Genomic DNA, 22,426 nt, shown 5'->3' on the forward strand with positions numbered 1-22,426 from the left:
CATTAAATCATAATTGTCATGGAGACATTGCATGTTTCCCCCTGTTTCCACTGCCATTTCTGTTCAACTCCAGACTTTACCTTCTCCACTTCATCATTTAATCAGCTTGGATGTGTATGGAGTTGATTTTTACATGCTAGGCAATGGTAATCCTATCTCTCCTTGTGCCCCATGAATCCAGGACCATTGCTGCATTGTCCAAAATTCCTCTCCGGCTATGGTGCTACAAAGTTAATTTCAACCAAAGCTTATTATGCCCTGGCTATAACTGCATCAGCTTTGTAGATCTCTCACCATGGGCTAAGTCCACATGGTTACTAAATTCAGCTTCCTTCCTCATATCTAAGCTGTTACAAGATGCACTTTCTTCTGCTTCTGAAACATCATATAGTTTTGCCTCATTTTCCTCACATTCCCTTTGTCTCTGCATTTATCTACCCACAATTTTATTTGAATCCTGATGGAGAGCTTGTGCTCGAAATGTCGACTCTCCTGCTCCTCAGATGCTGACTGTCTGTGTTTTTCCAGCACCACAATTTTTGACTCTGATCCCCAGCACCTGCAGGCCTCAGTTTCGCCCACAATTTTATTTCTACATTAACCTCTCTGCTGGTACTCTCCACAAATTATGCAGAAACACCATGCCCATGCTGTCACCAGGAATAAGCTCCAACTCCTGTCATCTTGTTTTTGTCAATCTTTACTGATTCCCAAGGGCCCAACTGAGTAGAGAATCTTCAATCTTGCCTTCAGATTGCTCAATGGTCCCCATCTATTTAGGTTCCTCCTTTACATATATCCTTCCCCAGACAACCCCCAATTCCGTTATGTCAGTGTGCACCTTGATCTCTGATGCACCATCCTTCTCTTTATTATTCCAAATGCAATCTCGAAATTCTCTCTTAATACCACTGTTATTCCATCTTTTCTTTCAAAAGATACCCCTCTTCTACTGGTTCTGCATCCCATGAAGTTGCTTTGAAACATTCTGTAGCAGGAGCACTGTCATTATACCAAAGAAGTGACCCATCCCAAAACTACTCCCCAACAAGTGAGAGGCTGTTATATCTAATCCTCAGCAACTTCATTCTGAAGTGTGTTATATAACAAAATATAGACAACAACACAGTTCCCTTCTGTAAATATTGTCAAGAATATATTCCACCACCACAGCATGATACTTCTTTATTGCTAAAAGTGTTTAGACATAGACTGTTAATCTGGCTGCAGTCTGTTTATTTATTATGGCTCATTTACTAAGATAAAACAGGTGAAAAATATATGTCATTAAAAATTGTAGCATTTATAAATATTATTTAAACATTAGTAAATTCAAACCTTAGAGTAAACAGCAGTTAAACTATTCCATTGTGAAACACTTTACTGGTATATGCATTTAAGTGCCTATGTTTTGTAGTCAAAATTATATCCATTTTTAACAATGTATATGGATCAGTTGTTAGAATTTCAACATGTCCATCCTGGAACAGGACAGCTGCAAATCCAATATTTTTTAAACCTTATTAAGTTGGACATTCAGCAAAACAGCCATTGTAAGTTTTTGATTCCTGTTTCAATTTGAATAGTTACTAATATGAACATTAAAGAAGTTTTGGGGTGATTTATGATTTTTTTTCCACAGGTTCATACTTCATATTTATCAAAGCAGTTAAATTAAATTTTGAAAGATGATAGGGGATTAAATAATGCAGAAGACCTGGACTGGTCCCCCAAGCTGCCCAGTGTATATTGGAGTAGATAATTATCAAATCTCATTATTTGGTTTGTACAAATTCCTTTTGTGAAAAGATCAGATCCAAATTTAAATTACACTAAATAAAATATAGCTAGAAAATAAAATGCCCTCCACATGGTATAAATCAATTCAATCTTACTTTGTCATCAGTCCACTCTTGATTATCCACAAAGTAATGGAAGATATTCTCATTGGTGCTCTCAAGTTACACTCACACAGCTGTAAACTACACAATGATGCTCAGTTTGGGTTCCTTCAGGGTTGCTCAGCTTCTTACATCATTACAAATACTTGTTCAAAAGCAGTCAAAAGAGCTGAGCTCAAGATATGGGGGAGTGGGGGTAGAGAATGACTGTTCTTGACATCAAAGTAACATGTGATTGAATGCAGCATCAAAGAGCCCTAGCAAAAACTACAGTTAATTGGAATTAGGGGAAACACTCCACTGGTTTGTGGCATATTTAGAATAAAGATGGCTGTGTTTGTTAATGATGATTGCACAATGTTCCATATTATTCACCACTCTTTCAAATGTGAAGCAGTCCCTGCCAAATACAGCAACACTTGGACCAAGTTTTTCTTTTAATCTCTCAGCCCCCTTGTTCCTGATGAAGGACTTTTGCCCGAAACGTCAATTCTCCTGCTCCTCGGATGCTGCCTGACTGGCTGTGCTTTCCCAGCACCACAGTCTTGACGCTGATCTCCAGTATCTGCAATCCTCACTTTCTACCAACACTTGGACCAAGTCAGGGATGGGCAAAAAGGTTTAAGGTTTAATCAGCCATGCCCACACCCTATGAAATAATCATAAATCATCTCTGCCCTGTATGCTGATATTCCCCATTTATTCAAAAGAAGCATTTGAAATGTTTAGCACAGATCTAACCAACAGGGTCTATCCAGGGAAAGATAGTAATCTCATGGTGATGTCACCTAACGTGGTGGTAATGTCACCTAATGTGGTGGCAATATCACCAGATTAATAATCTAGAGGCTCAGGCTAATATTTTGGAAACATGGATTGAAATCCCACCACAACAGCTGGAGGAATTTTAAATTCAAAATGAGTAAAACATGATAATTAAAACTAGTCATTAGTCACAATAAACACAGAACTATCATCAATTACTGTAAACACCCATTTGCAAGGAAATCCTCTGTCTTCATCACTTGGCTTGGTTTACATGTGACTCCAGACTCACAGCAATGTGATTGATTGATTCTTATCTACCTCCTGAAATGGCTAAGGAATTCCAGACGGTCAGAAATGGGGAACAAATGTGACCCTTATCAGTGGTTTCCACATTTCACCAAAGAATGCAAGAAACAAGGAGACATGTAACTTTCTCCGAAAAAAAACACACAGAGCCACAATTTACTTATTAAGCAATGTAATCCTAATATTAATTCCTGGGAAGGTTATGTGGGCCAAATAAATTTATTGTGAACTTTTAAATAAAGGACATTTTGCTCAGGAAAACAATGTTGTGCCTTCAAGGAGCAGGGAGCCCTGATGGAGTCAGTCTGGATAACTTGCAGAGAGAGGTCATATGGCCCACTTTGTCAGTGGGATAAAATAGTTACACTTTTGAACACAAAGGGACAGAATTTGAGACCTGCCTGAGAGGCATCACCCACTGCTTCTTTTCTTTGCAACTCTTCTTAGCAAAGTGTGTGAGCTGAAAACCCATCAAAAGTAATTTATATCATTTAGGAAGAGTTTGTGAAGAAGAATTTGTAAGAATCTACCCCAAAACCTGAACGAAGCAACAACAACTGTTTCAGGAAATCACTCCAGTGCCATTAGCTTGTGTTTGCAAAATAACTTTGGAATTAGAACATCAATTGGGACAATTCATGATTTATCCTTTTTCTCATGACATTAGTTATTACTTGGCCATAGTAATTAACACTCTGAAGTGTTTTCATTATTTACTTATCCTCAAACTGTGTGTGCCTATGTATTAGTTTCTTTGAAAGGTTGAAACGTATGTTTGAATTATCAAAACTGTGTGTCAATAATCTTTGCATCTTTGTTTCACTGAATTTATTTTGGTAATAGTCCCGTTATTTGTTGTTATTGAAGGAACCTGGCCGATTTGTTCTTAATCCTGAAGTTGACACAGCCTGACACTTCTGTAGTTGGCCATCATCAACCTGGTTAAAATTGAAAATTGTTGCGTCCAGTTGAGAAGTGACTGCAAAAGGAAACAATGCACTCCTCCAATCTCAGTTGTAATACTTTTTACAGCTGTGATAAACAGTTTCAGATTGTCTAATCCTCCAATTTCATTAGCAGGAGAATTAATGTGACAGGAGCATTTTCACAGAAATTTTTCTTACATTTCTGCTCAATTGGATCTTGTAACTGGCAAACATTTGAGAATAAAACCCAGTGAATGCATTGGGCAGGTACTGGTTTTGACTTTAAGGTGAATGAAGGACACTAAGTGTCAGAGAGAGCTCATCAGAAAGCTCATAATAAACTTAGCGATCTTTAAGTAGGTATTGCCCTGCTTGAAGCTAGATATGAAATCTCATGTTAGTAAGAGAAATAGCTTTTGTCTCTAATAATAGCACAACACTGGAGTGGTGACAAGAGGTAGCAGGGCAAAACAACTGTCCCAGCCAGTTTCTTGTGCAGTGTGATATTGTAGGGGAAGCCGCCTCTAGTCTGGATAACCAAGTTAGTATTGACGTGAGGTTTGATCTCTGGAAGGTTGGTCAATTCCTCTTTCTGAGCATTGAAGTGAACGGAAAAGAGAATTCAGATTGTCATTGATAACACAAAGACGAAGCAGCCCCTGTGGATTGATTGAGGACAGAAGATTGGGTTTCAAGAAGATTATTCACATTCTGTTAAAGTGACTGCGATCTGAGGCTCCTCGCTGAGGGAGACTGGTCTCTGTCATTGAGGTTTTAGGCAGGCACGCTATTCCAATTCTGCAGCTATGGGGCAGGCAGTGAGTGATGCGAATAAAGGGGAAATCGGTGTTGCTGAGCTGCAAGACTTGTACAAGAAGTTTGTGACTGAATGTCCCAGCGGAACACTTTTCTTTCACGAATTTAAGCGTTTTTTTGGAGTTTTAGACAATGAGGAAGCAGCTGAATATATCGAAAACATGTTTCGGGCATTTGATAAAAATGGGGTGAGTGTGAATCTGCGTTTGTTTGCCGAGGTCCCTTTATTCCAAACTTCAATCAAGTAGAAATGTTTGAGTAATGACAAATGCATTATTCAATCTTGCCCTGTGTGGTAGATTAAATCGAAATCTTGTTATTTGTATTTTTAGAATCCTAGAATGTTTACAGCACAGAAGAAGGACATTTGGCCCATTCTATCTGTTCCATTGTGTGGACGTTTAAACTGTACTGCAAAATGGTTGAAACAATGAGATTAATGGGACTAGCGGCTTTGCTTCTTAAACTTATCTTGTCATTTAAATAACCTTCCCTTGGAAGACAAATTTGAGGTGTAGTGGTGTCAAAGGTAAGAGGTAAACACCTCTCGAATATTGACAGAGTATTTGCATGTGTGCAAACTACAAGACTGCCTTTTTGTGGCTATTCGCTTACTCATGAGGGTAGACTATTGAGTGAGTTTCTATTAGCTTCTGAATGAATTTGTTTTGCCACTACGAATTTAACACAAAATCCATATATGGTTTTATGCATAAAGTAGATACTATGGGAAAAAATACAAAAACATTAGAAGCAAAGAATTCTACAAGGAGAGAATGCAATTGAGAATCAGTTTACATTTCTGTTTGGGTATTGGGTAATAGACAAATGGACTGGTAATTCCACTAACCATGGGAACCATATATTCCATTCAATTTGTTTGTTGGAAATTCTTGGTACGTGTTGTGTAAAACTAGTCAGTTGTAAAGGAAGCAATATATGAAACAGGATACATTGTGCATTTATCAAATAGTAATGGACACTAATTTCGTTTTGTTCCCAGGACAACACAATTGATTTCTTGGAATATGTTGCGGCACTCAATTTGGTTTTAAGAGGCAATCTGGAGCACAAACTGAAATGGACTTTCAAAGTTTATGACAAAGATGGAAATGGATGCATCGATAAAACAGAACTGTTGGAGATTGTGGAGGTGTGTGGCTACATTTTATTTTCCTCTTTTTGAGTTGGAATGTTTTTTTTTCTGAATTCTGACATTTGCTCTTTTTTGTATAGTCCATTTATAGATTAAAGAAGGCTTGCCATCAAGAATCAGAAGAAGGGTCTGTGCTGTTAACTCCAGAAGAGGTTGTGGACAGAATATTTCAGTTAGTGGATGAAAATGGTGATGGTAAGCCTTGCCAGGTTTCTCTCACTGACTTTAACTTCTTCATGGTGACTGTCGGCTTGAACCGGATTGAATCACTGGAATGTTTGGCCAGATAAAGCCTCAAGCCTATTTATATGGGAATAAAACAAATCGGAGCAGAAGCAGGTCGTACAGACCCTCGCATCTGCCTGCCATTCAATTAAATTGTGGCTGAACTACATCAGATCCACTTTGCTGATGTACCCTCATAACTCTTGTGTCCCTCAATGCCCAAAAATTTAGACAACATTGGCTGAGCAACCACAGAGTTTAAACATTTCACTATTTTCTGACTGAAGGAATATTTCTTCAACTTTATCTTTGTTCTGACCTCTCCAGCCAGGCAAATTCAGCCTTTACTATGCATCTCCGCATGCCAAAAAGATTATATATTTCAATGAGACTATTACTCATTCTTCTAAATCCCGCAGACTATGTATCCATTCTACTTGATTTCTGCTCATTGGATAGCACACTTATCCTAGGAATCAATCATGCAAACTTGTATTGTACATTCTTCTAAAGACTGTCAAATTATCATTTTTTAAAATATACATCCATGGAATGTGGCCAACATTTACTGTTGGGAGTCAATAACATTGCTGTGGTGCTAGAGGCCAGACCAAGTACAGATAGCAGTTTCCTTCTCTAAAGGATGCTTGTGACTCAGATGGGTTTTCCAGAGAATCAATGGTTGTCTAATGGTCAGCATTAGGTTCTTAATTCCAGACAGTAATTGAATTCAGATTTCACCATTTGTCATTGCAGAATTCAAGCTCAGGTCCCAGAACATTGCCTTGGTCTCTGGATTAATAGTCTTGCAATAATGCTACCAGGTCATTGCCTCCCATGTTTGGATACCTTTGTTGTATGCTTCCTTTTACAAAGGAACCAAAACTGATATAGTATTCCAGGTACGGACCTTCCAAAGCTCTATATATTTGCAGCTAAAAATGTGTTGCTGGAAAAGTGCAGCAGGTCAGGCAGCATCCAAGGAGCAAGAGAATCAACGTTTCGGGCATGAGCCCTTCTTCAGGAATGAGGAAAGTGTGCCAAGCAGGCTAAGATAAAAGGTAGGGAGGAGGGACTTGGGGAGGGGCGTTGGAAATTCGATAGGTGGAAGGAGGTTAAGGTGATGGTGATAGGCGGAATGGGGGTGGGGGCGGAGAGGTCAGGAAGAAGATTGCAGGTTAGGAAGGTGGTGCTGAGTTCGAGGGTTGGGACTGAGACAAGGTGGGGGGAGCATCCGTTGTCATTTCCGCCACCTCCAAACAGACCCCACCACCAGGGATATATTTCCCTCCCCTCCCCTATCAGCGCTCCGAAAAGACCACTCCCTCTGTGACTCCCTCGTCAGGTCCACACCGCCCACCAACCCAACCTCCACTCCCGGCACCTTCCCCTGCAACCGCAAGAAATGCAAAACTTGCGCCCACACCTCCCCCCTTACTTCCCTCCAAGGCCTCAAGGGATCCTTCCATATCCGCCACAAATTCACCTACACCTCCACACACATCATCTACTGCATCCGCTGCACCCGATGTGGCCTCCTCTATATTGGGGAGACAGGCCGCCTACTTGCGGAACGTTTCAGAGAACACCTCTGGGACACCTGGACCAACCAACCCAACCACCCCGTGGCTCAACACTTCAACTCCCCCTCCCACTCCACCAAGGACATGCAGATCCTTGGACTCCTCCATTGCCAGACCATAGCAACACGACGGCTGGAGGAAGAGTGTCTCATCTTCCGCCTAGGAACCCTCCAACCACAAGGGATGAACTCAGATTTCTCCAGTTTCCTCATTTCCCCTCCCCCCACCTTGTCTCAGTCCCAACCCTCAAACTCAGCACCACCTTCCTAACCTGCAATCTTCTTCCTGACCTCTCCGCCCCCACCCCCACTCTGGCCTATCACCATCACCTTAACCTCCTTCCACCTATCGCATTTCCAATGCCCCTCCCCCAAGTCCCTCCTCCTTACCTTTTATCTTAGCCTGCTTGGCACACTTTCCTCATTCCTGAAGAAGGTCTCATGCCCGAAACGTCAATGCTCCTGCTCCTTGGATGCTGCCTGACCTACTGCGCTTTTCCAGCGACACATTTTCAGCTCTGATCTCCAGCATCTGCAGTCCTCACTTTTTCCCTCTATATATTTGCAGCATGACTTCTTAATTCGTAAACTGCAAACCTCTTGCAATAATCATGCATGAATAATAATCTATTCATCTTCCTAATTGCTTGCTTTACCTGTAAGCTAAATTTTTGTAGCACAAACAGAAATTATTGGAAAAGCTCAGCAGGTCTGGCAGCATCTGTGAACAGAAGTCAGTTAACATTCATGTCCAGTGATCTTTTCTCTGGACTCAGCTCAGAGGAAAGATAACTGGATACAAAATGTTAACTCTGACTTCTGCCCACAGGTGCTGCCAGACCTGCTGAGCTTTTGCAGCAATTTCTGTTTTTGCTTCTGCATCCACAGATCTTTTGGTTTTTTTGCTAAATTTCTGTAATGTACAAGGACCCCAAATCATACTGCAGATCAACATTTACTAAACTCACTTTTTAAAAAAAACTTCTTTTTCCATTTTTCTTACCAAAGTGGCTAATTTCATATCTGTGATCTTGCCTAATTATTTAACTAATCTATATTTTTTGTGTTAACTCTCTATGTTGTCTACCAGCATGCTGTCTCACATTGCATTATATCATCAATAAACCTGTACAGATTGGTAGTAGTGTAGTGGTAATGGCACTGAATTTGATGCTCTGGAGAAGTATATTCAAATGGCAGCTGGTGCAAATAACTTGAATTAATGCAGATATAAAGACCCAGTCTCAGTAATAGTGACTGTAAAATGATCGGTTGTATTGTTAAAAAGAATCCATCTGGATCACTTCATGGAAGGAAATCTGCCATCCACACGTGATTTGACCTAAATATGACTCCAGATCTGCAGCAATGTGAATGATTCTTAATTTCCTTTGAAATGGCCTACCAAGCTCCTCAGTTTGAGAGCAGCTAGTGTTAGGCTATAAATCGTGGCCTTGCCAGAAATGCCCATAACCCCTCATAAGTCATTGATATGAATTGTAAATAACTGACGTTCAAACTGACGAGTTTACATCCTGAAACCGATCTATTTAATTCTACTGTCTGTTAATCAATCCTCAATCCAAGCAATTATATCATCCCCAATACTTTAGGCCTAAATCTGAATGACAGCCTTTCGGAATGCATTTACTGAATGCCTTCTGAAAAATCACAATGTGCTCCTTGCACTAGTTCCTCTCAACAACCTTGCTATTTACAACCTCAAAACAAAACTCAAATTCTGTATCATAAAACCATATTTCTTGTACCCGATCATATTGTGGTTCTCAAGTGTTGTGTTGCTACCTCTTTAATAATAGATTCTAGCATTTTCCTTATCTAAGTCAGCTTCTACTATTGTGATAATCATCAGATACAATGATAATGGAATTCTAAACAATTCATATCAATCTCTTTCAATTCATACGTAACAGATTCAGAAATCATAATAATGAACTGCATTGATTGGGAAGTTTTTGGAACCATAGATCCAAAATCAACATTTTCCTCCCAAACTAGGTACATCTTCCATCCATTGTTCAAAATTAGCCATGGTCAGTCAGTCTCCACTTTACGTTGCCCCATTAAAGATCATTTTAATGAGGTCTGTGTCACATGTAGTACTGTGGTTTTGCAGTTGGTGCAAGATAGAATCAGGTGACACGATTGGCAGAATTTTGGAGCGGCTACCCCCCCCCCCGTCAAACTCTCCCACTAGCTGGCATCACACTTACATTGGTCACTAAGCTGCTGGCCAAGTCTCCTGCTGCCATCCCTGACTTTCAACCACTATCTGTAACTTTGTGGGACAGCATATCTCCCACCTCACCATTACCATCAACCCAATGCTGGCTCAATGAGGACTACAGGAGGGCATGCCAGGAATGTTGGCTTAATGAAGACTACAGGAGGGCATGCCAGGAGCAACACCAGGCACACTTCAAAATGAGGTGTCAACAACACAGGACTACTTGCAAGCCAAGCAGTGGAAGCAGAATGTGACTCAAGGGCTAAATGCACCCACACAAATGAATCAGATTTACATTTTGCAGTTCTGCTATATTCAGCCGTGAATGACAGTGAATAATTAAACAACTCACTGGAGGAGGAGACACCACAAATATCCCCATTTTCAATGATGGAGCAATGAAACAAATCAGTGCAAAAGACAGCTGAATAACTTGCACCCATCCTCTGTGAGAAGTGTTGACTTAATGATCCATCTTGGCCTTCTCTTGTGATTTTCCAAAATCACAGATGCCAATCTTCAGGCAATTTGATCAACTTCACATGATATCAACAAATGGCTGAAGACACTGGATTCTGCAAAGACCCCAGGCCCTAATGACATTCTTTCAATAGTCCTGAAATCTCATGCTCCAAAACAAGTCACACCCTGAGCCAAGCTGTTCCAGTACACTTACAGAACTGGCATCTGTTCAGCAATGTGGAAAATTGACCAGATAGTTCCTGGCCACAAAATACAGCACTAGTCCAACTTGGCCAATTACCACCCTCTGAATCTGCTTTCAATTATCTGCCAAAATGCTGAAAGAGGACATTCACAGTGCTATAAAGTGGCATTTACTCAGCAACAATCTGCTCATTGGCAGTTGGTTTGGGATTCAGGGTCACAGAGCTCCTGACCTCCATTCCAGCTTTGATTAAAACATGGTCAAAAGCATCAAGGTGACATTTGACCAAGTATGATATCAAAGAACATTCACAAAACTGGGGTAAGTAGGAATCAGGGAAATACTTACCAATGATGGGACATAACTGGCACAAAGGAAGATGGTTTGTGGTTTTGCTGTTGTTTAGTATTGTGGTGAAATATTGTTTCCCTCAGAATTCTTGAGTCCAAAACTTTCTCTTTCCCAAAGGTTCAACTCACTGTTAGCAGAGTTGGTTATCAAGCTCTCTACCCCCTTTAGTCAACACAGAGTTTCACTTGAACTGTGTTTGAAAGAAATGTTTTCTTTATTCAGCTTGTTCCAAATTAAAAATTAAACCCTAAAGACTATTTGAAATAATGACCCTGAGGAACCTGCTTACTCTCATAATTCACTTCTTGTTGATCCTTTGTTGTTCTATTGTTTGTCTCCCAGGCAACTTGATTGTATGATCATTTACTGGAAGAAATTTCTCACAGAAACTTAGTTCAGAAAGCAATCATCACTGTAAAATACAATGTAGATTTATTCCCACAATCAATATAAACATTAAAATCACCCAAATTGTAGTAGTAATTTTCTTACAATCCTGTATTATGTATTGATTTATACTCTGCCCTATGTGGATTGGTTAGCTCAGTTGGCTGGTTTGTGAGGCAGAGTGACACCAATAACATGGGATCAATTCCCACACTGGCTGAGATTTCCATGAAGGACTCTCCTTCTCAACCTCCCCTTCCTGAGATGTGGTGATCCTTAGGCTAAGCCATCATCTCTAATGATGGAGAGTCCGATGGTTTCTTGACCTTTTACACTCTGTTGCAAAGTGTAGCAATTGTTGGGGAGGTATATAAATACTCCCACCTGGACTTTTTCCATTGCTAGTTATTATCTGCACCCAAGCTGAATCTTCATCTTGATCTTCTTCACCTTCACCATTTTTTTTCATTACTGTTTTAATCCCATCCTTTATTAACAAAGATACTTCATTGTTCTTTCTTGCTGTCCTTCCAAAGAAAGACCAACTTGTTGCAGTCCACCAGATTGGCTTCAGTGAATTTGCATTTTCTCAATTATAGGTTGTATCTAGATTCATTCTCGTGAGTATTGACTCTCAGCAAAAAAATTACTGGAAGAAACTAGTTAAATCTTCATGATGTTGGCCATAGTAAGACGAGACACAATAGGGACAACTGTATTTTTGATGTCGTTCTGGAAAAATTGATGATGCAGCTGCTTACAGCGTAGTGTCCTGTTGATGGCTTCATTGAAGCAAGCATGCAAGGAAGCAGGAGTATCAGCATGAAATGCAGGTCTCCTTTCAGAGGGAAGTAAATAACATTAGATTAAACTCAAGCATTAGCTGTTTAATAAACCACTCGTGCTATACATAACACTGCCTTGTGCTTCACAGTACTCAAAAACCCTAACTGAGTGTCATTATGGAACATCATTAAGGAGTACAAATAATGTTTTGTTATTGTGTTGCCATAGTGTTGCCAGACCATAGGGGCCGCTCTCTCATTAGAAAGAAGCAACTGGTGGATGATTTAACCTGAGGGCCACCAGACCTCAGGTGAGGCAAGAGATTGAAAAGGAGAGCCCTTTGTGGTTACCTCAAACCAGTGATGGGAACTGAACCCACACTGTTGGCATCACATTGCTCTGTAAGCCAATTCCCATGCAAATAATAGATGATAATCACTATAAATAATTGTGGAATGAAGATTTATATCAAATGCTCAAGATGAATATATTTTACGTATAATTACTGCCTTCAAGCAGAAGGGTTGGTATGAGGTGGAGGAAAGTGAGAATGTCTCTAAGACAGTTAGCTCAAGAATGTTACATAATTAAGAATATACCTATGAAGAGTGATGCCTTGAAGCGCAGGTATGGGCCAAGAAGGAGGCTGGCCTAAGGAGGTAGGTGGGATCCACTTCAAATGTTAGCAGGGAATGGAGTTCTATAAATGGCAACAACTAAACTTGAATTTTAAAAAGTATTTTAAAGTTTATGTAAATAAATAAATCTTAAATCTTGCTTACATTTATAAAGATAAATCAACTGTGTATATTTCTGAAATCTGTAGAACTGAAGGCTTTAAAGCTCCATCTAGTGATAGATGTATGTAACTGCAATGTGACTGCAGGACTGGCCTCAAAAAACATCTACAGTATTGAGATTCCATTTGGACCCTGAAAAATACAGGTGTCCAAATAAAGAGTGATCATACATTAAAATATGCAACAGATAGATAATTGTTACAGCTCATACTCCATAGACAAATAACATGTTGATGAAATAACATTTATAACATTTTATCATGTTGATGTCTTTTGAGTTTTCTGGCATTGCTTGTAGCTTCATTGCTGCATTTTCTGCTTGCAGGCCACCTTTCATTGGATGAGTTTATTGATGGAGCACGGAGAGACAAGTGGGTGATGAAAATGTTGCAGATGGATATGAATCCAGGCAGCTGGATGACTGATCAGAGACGTAAAAGCGCTTTATTTTAAACACGCATCAATGTACATGTAAATAAGTAAATGCAGGGAACAAAAGGCACAAACAATGATATAACATTATACCTACTTCACTTTGAAAAGATGTAACATAACCTTTCCCCATAGAACATTTGTGACGCAGAGGAGGGACAAGCTTAAGAAAGTTAGAGATTAATTCTGTATCTTTCAGATATGTGGCCTTTTTAGAAGCATTTGGTCCCCTAACTAGATATTATAATTAGTCTTGTCAGATACACCTCTAGATTATTGGGACTTGAACTTGAGTCTTCTGGGCTGAAGGTAAGGATAGTATCACTGTGCCACAAGACACAGTGTCCTTTAAATCTGTCGCATTCAGGGACAGTCATCAGACCTGCACCCGATTAACTCCTGATTGTCTTTATACCATACTAATTGCCAATTTTGTTTTGATTCTTTGATTTTCAAAATTTTATCAATATCTTGAAAATTATTTAACCAGGACAATAGAACAGTTAAAGAGAAATAGACTTCCGGTCAATTAATGTAAAACAGAATGGGACTCTACAGACTGGAGTTTAGAATGAGAGGTGATCTCAATGAAACATATAGGATTCTGAAGGGGCTTGACAGGGTAAATGCTGAGAGGGTGTCCTTGAGTAGTAATCATTTGATCCCATGTCACATACCAGCAAAATTGAACAAAGAAAGGATCAATGTATGACAAGATATATAACCAAAAGGGACTTGGGAGTACCTGTGCACAAAACATGGAAAGCTAGTGCACAGGTGCAACAGGAATTAGAATCCCTTCAGTACTGAAGAGGCCGTTAGGCCCATCAAGTCTGCACGGACTCTCTGAAAAGCTGCCACCACCCTATCAATAACATTTACCATGGTTAATCCACTTAGCCTACTTATGGCTGGACACAATGGGCAATTTAGCATGGTCAATCCAACCTAACCTGCACATCTTTGGACTGTGGGAAGAAACTGGAGCACCTGGCAGAAACCCACACAGACACGGGGAGAACATGAAGACTCCACAGAGACAGTCGCCCAAGGCTGGAATCACCTGGGTCCTTGGCACTATGAGGCAGCACTGCTAACCAATGAGCCACCATTCCTCCCATCAGGAAACTTAAGACATGTTGGTACTTATTTCAAGGAGTGTAAAAGTAGGGAAGTCTTATTGCAACTATACAGGATGCTGATGAACCCATATCTGGAGCACAGTGAGCAGCTTTAGGCTTGTTATTTAAGAAAAGACATCATCTCATTGGAGGCAGTTCAGAGATAGTTTACTAAGATGATCCCTAGTATAGCAGGATTACCTTATAAGCAAAGGCTAAAAAGGTTGGGACTCTACTCACTGGAGTTTAGAAGAATGAGAGGAGATCTAATTGAAACATATTGGGATTTTGAAGGAGCTTGACAGAGTAACTGCTGAGAGGGTGCTTCCTTTCATGGGAAGGTTTAGTATCAGAGACATTGAGTCAGAATAAAGAACTGCCAAGAATTTCTTCTCTCAGAGGATTTTGAGACTATGGAACTCCTTGACTATGGGAGAGAGTCCATGTGTATATTTACAGCTGGGATAGATTCTTCATCAGTAAGAGAATCAGGAGTTAATGGAAAAAGGCAGGAAAGTGGATGCGAGTAGTGTGAGATTAGCCATGATCCCATTGAATGGCAGAGCAGGCTTGAGGGGCTGAATGGCCACCTACTGCTTCTATTTCTTGTGGTCTTAACAGTTTTCTTTTTGATTTCAAATGGAAAGATATATTATCTCAACCTATCATCAGTAAACCAATGTGAATGGTGGGGCAACTAAATTAATGTATTCCTTCATCCTTTATGGGCAATTACTATAATTGTAGTTTCACAGTTTTGGCTAAATTGAAGTTGCAACAGTGTTATGAATAAAAATGTACATTTGTTTACAGAATTGATACATATACTTTATACCAATGAATTAGCTTTATTTTCATTAGTAGATTAAAATTAACAATTGATGTGTGTAACAATGCTGTAGCTTTAAGAGGTGTGTTTTGTCCTGGTTTCTTTTAGAGAGACACTGGGGGATAGGTGTCAAGCAGTCTATGAGAAGTTAAACAACTTGTGAAGTCTTGGGTATTTTTGTCTTAAGGTTGGAACAATAGAAGCAGCCTTAGTGGGTGTGGTTGAGCTCTCACAAAAACAGGGATTTTAGGTTTAGCTCTTAGCAATTGTTGGGGCCTGGAAGAAGTAAAAGCTATTTTTTCCCATTCTCAGTTACAGCCAAATGCTGAGGGAATCTCTGCCTGCTATGGGGGTTGCATGTGAGATAATCCGTGTTCTGAATTTGCCTTTTTCCTTGGGTGTGTTTATGGGATGTTACTAAATTGGAACAGTTAATTAGAAATAGTTACTATATCTATTATTTTGTTAAGTTTTCCAATAGAGTTAAGTTATTTCAATTCTTTCTTTCTTTTGTTGTATTTTGACTATAGTGGATGAATAAAATGTGTTTTGCTTTAAATCTGTTAGTTTGACTAATTGAATTGCATCTGCAATGCAACACCTCCTGATTACCTTTTTACCACCTTCAAGACTCTAAACCCAAAGTTACCCAATCTGCCCTCATGATTTCATCGTCCAGATATTTAGCATAGTGGTAAATTGACTATTCCTCCCAAAAACAATGTTTTTCCTAAGATGGAGTGATAAAACTGACTGTTGTTTTCCAGATCGAGTCCATCCAATGCTTTGTCTCACTAAAGCTTTGCTTCTTACTGTGAATTCTGATCAGATAAAGACCAACATTGGATTTTGTGCCCAAATCATGTTGATTATTCACTTCTCCTAGTTTTCAAGTTGATATCAGTTCACAGTCCACTTTATCGTATCTTATTGAAAATAACCCTAAATTGAAGTCACAAATCACTTATCCTTATTCTGGATTAAATAAAGAGGTTCCTCCTTCAATTAATTCTGAAATACTTTTGTTTTTGGCCTTCTTTCCTGTGAGCAGTCCTCAAAATAATCAGAATAAGTTGTTTTGCCACAACTTCAATGCTATCTTTTACACTAAATCACTTTGATAATCTTCCTGTCTGTTGAGAAAAGCAAAGGGGTATTTTCTTGTTTAATGAAAATAGCAGATCTGTTCCTAGAATCTTCAAATTTAGAGGCTGTAAAACATCTTATATTCCCTGTGTGGAACATTATGAAAGCTAGTTTATGAACTGCAGGTTGTAGAGCCCAGGATTTCAAGGAAAAGAAGAAGTTCCATTTGCCCCAAGAGAAAAGGTGGAACTTTTTGCAGGAAACAACAGTGAACATAAAGAAGAGTTTTGGGTTCAGATTTTAGAGCTCATGAGCATAAGATATTCTTTTTGGAATAAAATGCATTGGGCATAATCTTATAGGAATCAAGTGATGCAGCATATGGTGAGATGAGTGAGATATGGTGAGATCAGATGGCAAGGGTGGTGATGCCCACCTTGAGATTGTCTTGCTCCATCCTTTAAGCTTTAAACAACTAGGGTGGCCAGATTTTCTCTAGACAGCAATGAGATGATAAATGACAGGGATTGACACCTATTAAATGCCTTGTTAAAACCACAATCACCTCATAAATATTCAGATTCCCTTCTTACCAAACTCACCAAACAAGTTTGATTTCGGGAAAACTCGATAAGGAAGCTTGGGCAAGTACCTAGCAAATTCAGCTCACTGCTTGTTCCAATTGACTTTCCTGTTAGAAATCAGGCATCAGCATCTCAGGGAATCCTCCATGGGCACTGGTTACACATCTCATATCTATGGACAGTGGTATCTGACATTTAGCAGCCTCTAAGAACCCTCATGGCACATCTCCGATCCAGTCACAGAGCATTTCTGTACTTTAACGCTGTACCTTAGACCATATTGGTAACTATCATAGCAATATAATAAATCAATATAATATGGTGATATCATAGCTGCTGTAAGGTTGTTGTATATTCAGACTTGTGGACTGGGCCAAACTGCATCTCTGGGCTCTTCATTTGCTATCATTGAGCTCACACACTTTGAACCAACCTGGATGCACCTAGCACCCTTGTCTTACATTGCCTTGCCTTGCCTAGCGCTGCCTAGCCCTCAGCCAGCAATACCAGACTCATATTACTGTTGTCTGTCTTTGCAGTTTAGCACAAGCATAAAGCCAGGAAGTTGTTACAGTTGTTAGCAGGTCTCAGTCAAATAAAGGGGAATAACTTTAGCTCAATTACTCAATTACTCCCTAACCAGTAAGTCAGGGACAGAGTCTGATACCAGTCCAGGCCCTGCTCGTGCATTCGGGAACAGGACCCTCTCCTCAGAATGACTGAGGAGCTGAATGCCAGGCAGCACATGATTCATCTTGACTCTTCCTCCCCTATTGTGGACTGTTCTCCTCATGGAATGAGAGACAGGTAGGTGTTACAGAAAACAAAAACGGGTAACATGGCTATTAATTGTTACATGTGGGAAGGTGTCTTGAGCGAGAGTCCTGAGGTAGTGCAGAGGGTTACTGATGTTAAGGATTTGGCTGAATAATAGCAAGTGAGGGAAGATGTTGCAGGCACAGGCGAGAATGGGAGAACATAAGCCTTGATGGAAGATGGGTGCAGTAGTAGAAACCGATTGAGTGTGACATATTGGAAGGAATGTTATGGCACTTACGCCAAATGATTGAAAATGGACATTGATCTTCTTCCTATAATACGCTCTCCATCAAGGGGAAATGTTTCTTCCTACCTATGCTCCTCATAGTTTTATACATCTCAATCATGTGACCTGTCAGTCTCCTCTGCTCGAACAAAAGAAAAATTCAAGGCTGTATTCATAATTAAAACTCTCTATTTCAGACAACATTCTGGGTGGGAAATATTGCTGCACAGCATCATGCTACATCACTGTCACATCAACAACATGTGCCAACAGCACACATGGCCACACATGCATATGCTTCAAACAAATGTTCATGTGCAAATGTCAAAGGAGACCAGTCCTTAGTGGATTGAAGGTGACTACGGTCGTTCAAGGGATCCTACTAGACTCTGGGGTCTGTGTCTTTGCAGTGCAGGGATCAAAGCACAGTCAGGCTACAAGACCATAAGACTACAAGAAATAAGACAGGAATAAGCCGCTTGGCCCCTCAAGCCTTCTCCACCATTCAATAGCATCATGGCTTATCCAACATACTCATAATCACTTTCCTGCCTTTTCCTTGTAACCCTTCATTTCCCTACTGACCAAGAATCTATCTATCTCAGCCTTACATATACTCAGGTCTCAAGTCTCACAGCTCTCTGTGGCAAGGAGTTCTAAAGACTCTCAATCCTCTGAGAGAAGAAATTCCTCCTCATCTCAGTTTTAAATTGGCAACCCTTTATTCTGAAAGTATGCCCTGCAATCCAAGACTCTCCCATGAGGGGAAATATTCTCTCAGCATTTATTCTGTCGAGTCCTTTTTGAATCCTATTTGTTTGGCGTTCAGGAAGGTTCCTCATGGTAGACTGGTTAGCAAGGTTAAACCACATGGAATATAGAGAGAACTAGCCATTGGATACAGAACTGACTCAAAGGGAGGAGACAGAAGGTGGTGGTGGAGGATTGCTTTTCAGACTGGAGGACTATGACCAGCAGCGTGCCACGAGGATTGATGCTGGGTCCACTAGTCATTTATGTGAATGATTTGGATATGGAATATAGGAAATATGATCAGTAAACTTGCAGCTGAAACCAAAATTGGAGGTGTAGTGGACAGCGAAGAACGTTACCTCAGCGTACATTGGGATGTTGATCAGATGGGCCAATGGGTCAAGGAATGGCAGATGGGCTTTAATTTCGAAAAATGTGAAGTGTTGCATTTTGGAAAGGCAAATCAGGGAGGACTTACACACTTAATGGTAAGGTCCTGGGGAGCGCTGCTGAACAAAGAGACCTTGCAGTGCAAGTTCATAGCTCCTTGAAAGTGGAATCACAGGTAGATAGGTTAGTGAAAAGATCTTTGGCATGCTTGCTGTTATTGGTCAGAGCATTGAGTATAGGAGCTGGGCGGTCATGTTGCAGCAGTCCAGGACATTTCTTAGGCTACTTTAGGAACACTGTGTTCAATTCTGCTCTTCCTTCGATAGGAAGGATGTTGTGAAACTTGGAAGGGTTTAGAAAAACAATACAAGCATGTTGCCAGGGTTGGAGGATTTGTGTTGTAGGGAGAGGCTGAATAGGCTGGGGCTATTTTCCCTGGAGTGTCAGAGGCTGAGGGATGACCTTATAGAAATTTATAAAATCATGAAGGGCATGGATAGGGTGAATAGCCAAAGTCTTGTCCCTGGGATGGGGGAGTCCAAAGCTAGAGGGCATAGGTTTAAGATGAGACAAGAAAGATTTAAAAGGGACCTAAGGGGCAAATTTTCATGCAGATGGTGGTGCATGTATGGTATGAGCTGCCAGAGAAAGTGGTGGAGGCTGGTACAATTACAACATTTATGTGTCGTAACATAGGCATCTGGATGGGTATATGAGTAGGAAGGGTTTGGAGGGATATGGGCCAAATGCTGGCAAATGGGACTACATTAATTTAGGATATATGGTCAGCATGGATGAGTGGACTGAAGGATCTGTTTTGAGACAACTCTATGACTCTATGTTTCAATGAGATCACCTCTCTCTTCTAAACTCCAATGTAATTGGCATCATCTCTCGGAGGAGTTAACCTGCCTTTCAGGGCCATTTGCTTGGGGATAATGGGAAGGAAGATGGTGTGAAGGACAGTTTCTGGCTGGCAGCACCTGAACTGCAGTGGAGCTCGGGTTTAAATATGGCACCAGCAACACAAACGTCGCAAAGCCTTAGCAATGGCAAGCACTTCTACCTCTCCTGCTGAGCAACTTCATGAACAGCATACTGTCAAGCCACGTGCATAATTAATTAGCTGAAGAACAGAAGATTCCATAAGAAAGGTTGTCATGACAACAAACATTCCTTAAGGAACCCCTTTGGGAAAATCCAATATGATTTTTTTCTACCATCCTCCCAGATCCCTGGAGCCTACACTGCATTTAGAGTTCCCAAGCTTCCTTTTGCCTCTCAGTGTTTAACTAATCATGCACTTTATTTTATTTTATTTCTTTAATTTTTCTGAGACTTTTCATTTCCTGCTGACATCATTCTCCCATCTTTACCCTCACACTTCATAGATCGCTCCTTTTGAATCCTTTTTCAGTTGTTTCTGTAACTTTGATGGAGGATAAAACTCCCAGGGGACACCATAAATGGCTAAAATGTTCAGCTTACACAGGCTCTCTGAACCTTTTCTTCTGTGAAAGTTACAGCACAAGCTCAGGGAGCATCTTCCCCTTAATGTTTATCTAATGCAGGTTATGTAAGCTTTTGAATCAACTTCACATACTTGTTCTGGATTAGTGGTGTTGGAAGAGCACAGCAGTTCAGGCAGCATCCAAGTAGCTTCGAAATCGACGTTTCGGGCAAAAGCTGATGAAGGGCTTTTGCCCGAAACGTCGATTTCGAAGCTACTTCGATGCTGCCTGAACTGCTGTGCTCTTCCAGCACCACTAATCCAGAATCTGGTTTCCAGCATCTGCAGTCATTGTTTTTACCTTTTTTCACATACTTGTATCAGACAGTCAACGGACATCTCAAACACTTTATGTACTTGATGTGTCCAATCACAATGGATCTGCATATCATTCAGTGTCAAATTCATATGATGTGAGACTCCCAGTTATCATGTTATGTCTCGCAGTCACTATGTCAGTAAATCTTTCAGAGGCATGTTACTGAAAACATCACTTAGCCTCACATTGACCAGAGGGTATAATAATCTCATACTCCATCTTACCTCAGATCACTTGAAGAATTACGGAAAGCATGCTTCTCTGTCATAAACTAATCTCAATATTAGCCCGGCCACTTAGGTGCTTGTGGAGTGCAATGTTTATATATTATAGATAGTTATAATAATTGTCTGTTAGATACTTCAATACCATGCCCAGTTTCTTCTGTTATAAGATCTAATATAAGCATTTTGCTGCATTAGGCAAAATATCTTGCTGGAGATAAATTCACATCAACATCCTTCAGGATTAATGGAAAAGCAGTTTTGGGTGCACATCAATGTAATAACATAGAATAATTCCAGGGTTAGATCCCCACTTTGAAGCTGAAGCAGACTGAAGGTAAACTCGGCAAAACTGCTTCTCTTGTAGATTATCTCACATCACTTGAGTTTCATTCTGAGCGGATTATGTGAACGTGATATCTCTGGATTCCTTATAAACTTAAATTCACACCTACATCATAAAAATATTTGGCAAGTATGGAATGGAAAAGCAAACAGAGTATTAGGATGTAAGGTTAATTTTTTTAAAAAAAACAAGGAGAAGTTTGGAGATAATGAAATCTGTTCGAGACATAAAAATGTATGGTAGAAATTAGCCACCACCTTTCCTTTACCATCGTCTGTCCTATACCTTCATTGACATAGACTTTCATCCCCATAGAGGAACTTAGTTAGGTGCCATCTAAAATGTTGTGCCCAGTTCTGGTCTTTAAACTTGAAGAGAATATACTGAGCCTGGAATGGTTTCAAAGGGAGGTATTACTTCATCACTGTCCAAAAGCACATAGCTAGGTTCAGGGAGTTGGATCTCAAAAGCTAGTAAAACATAATATTAAGGAGATATCACTGAATTGCTAAAATGGCAAAGAGAGCATGTACATCTGGGTTGATTAATTGAATTACATAAATTAGGGAAAACCAGTGTAAAACTAGTCTAGATGTCAGAAGGTTTTTCTTTTCCCAGGTGATGACTGGCCTTTAGAATTTATTGCCAGTTTGTGCAATGGATACAGATTTGCAGGAAACATTCCAAAAGGAGCTTAGCAAATTCCTACAGAAGACTGATAACATATGTATAAAAGTTTGTGAGATCCTGAGTGGTGTTATTCCCAAGTCATTGTTTTTTTTCTGGAACTTAATCTGTTTTGCTATGGAGAGAAGTATCTCAAAATTGTTTTTATCCCAAATGGCTCTTTATTTATTTTCATGAGTTA

At 40.0% G+C, this 22,426-nt stretch overlaps 1 protein-coding gene across 1 annotated transcript; it reads left to right on the top strand.

Annotated features, from left to right (window-relative positions):
- The first annotated feature begins 4,317 nt into the window (after positions 1 to 4,317).
- guca1b (guanylate cyclase activator 1B) lies at positions 4,318 to 15,860 on the top strand. Its single transcript, XM_072563660.1, has 4 exons — positions 4,318 to 4,905; positions 5,721 to 5,870; positions 5,954 to 6,068; positions 13,245 to 15,860. The coding sequence occupies exons 1-4, from the start codon at positions 4,708 to 4,710 to the stop codon at positions 13,370 to 13,372; spliced, it is 591 nt and encodes a 196-aa protein (XP_072419761.1). The 5' UTR covers positions 4,318 to 4,707; the 3' UTR covers positions 13,373 to 15,860.
- Positions 15,861 to 22,426: the final 6,566 nt, after the last annotated feature.

Source organism: Chiloscyllium punctatum, chromosome 45 (genome assembly GCF_047496795.1).
Source record: "Chiloscyllium punctatum isolate Juve2018m chromosome 45, sChiPun1.3, whole genome shotgun sequence".
Lineage (NCBI taxonomy): Eukaryota > Metazoa > Chordata > Chondrichthyes > Orectolobiformes > Hemiscylliidae > Chiloscyllium > Chiloscyllium punctatum.

What these genes read in the sequence shown, in the direction of transcription:
- guca1b (XM_072563660.1), top strand. Translation starts at nt 4,708, where the DNA reads ATGGGGCAGGCAGTGAGTGATGCGAATAAAGGGGAAATCGGTGTTGCT. An exon ending in GGGCATTTGATAAAAATGGG is followed by an intron (nt 4,906 to 5,720) that starts GTGAGTGTGAAT and finishes TTTTGTTCCCAG; the next exon opens with GACAACACAATTGATTTCTT. An exon ending in AGTGGATGAAAATGGTGATG is followed by an intron (nt 6,069 to 13,244) that starts GTAAGCCTTGCC and finishes TTCTGCTTGCAG; the next exon opens with GCCACCTTTCATTGGATGAG.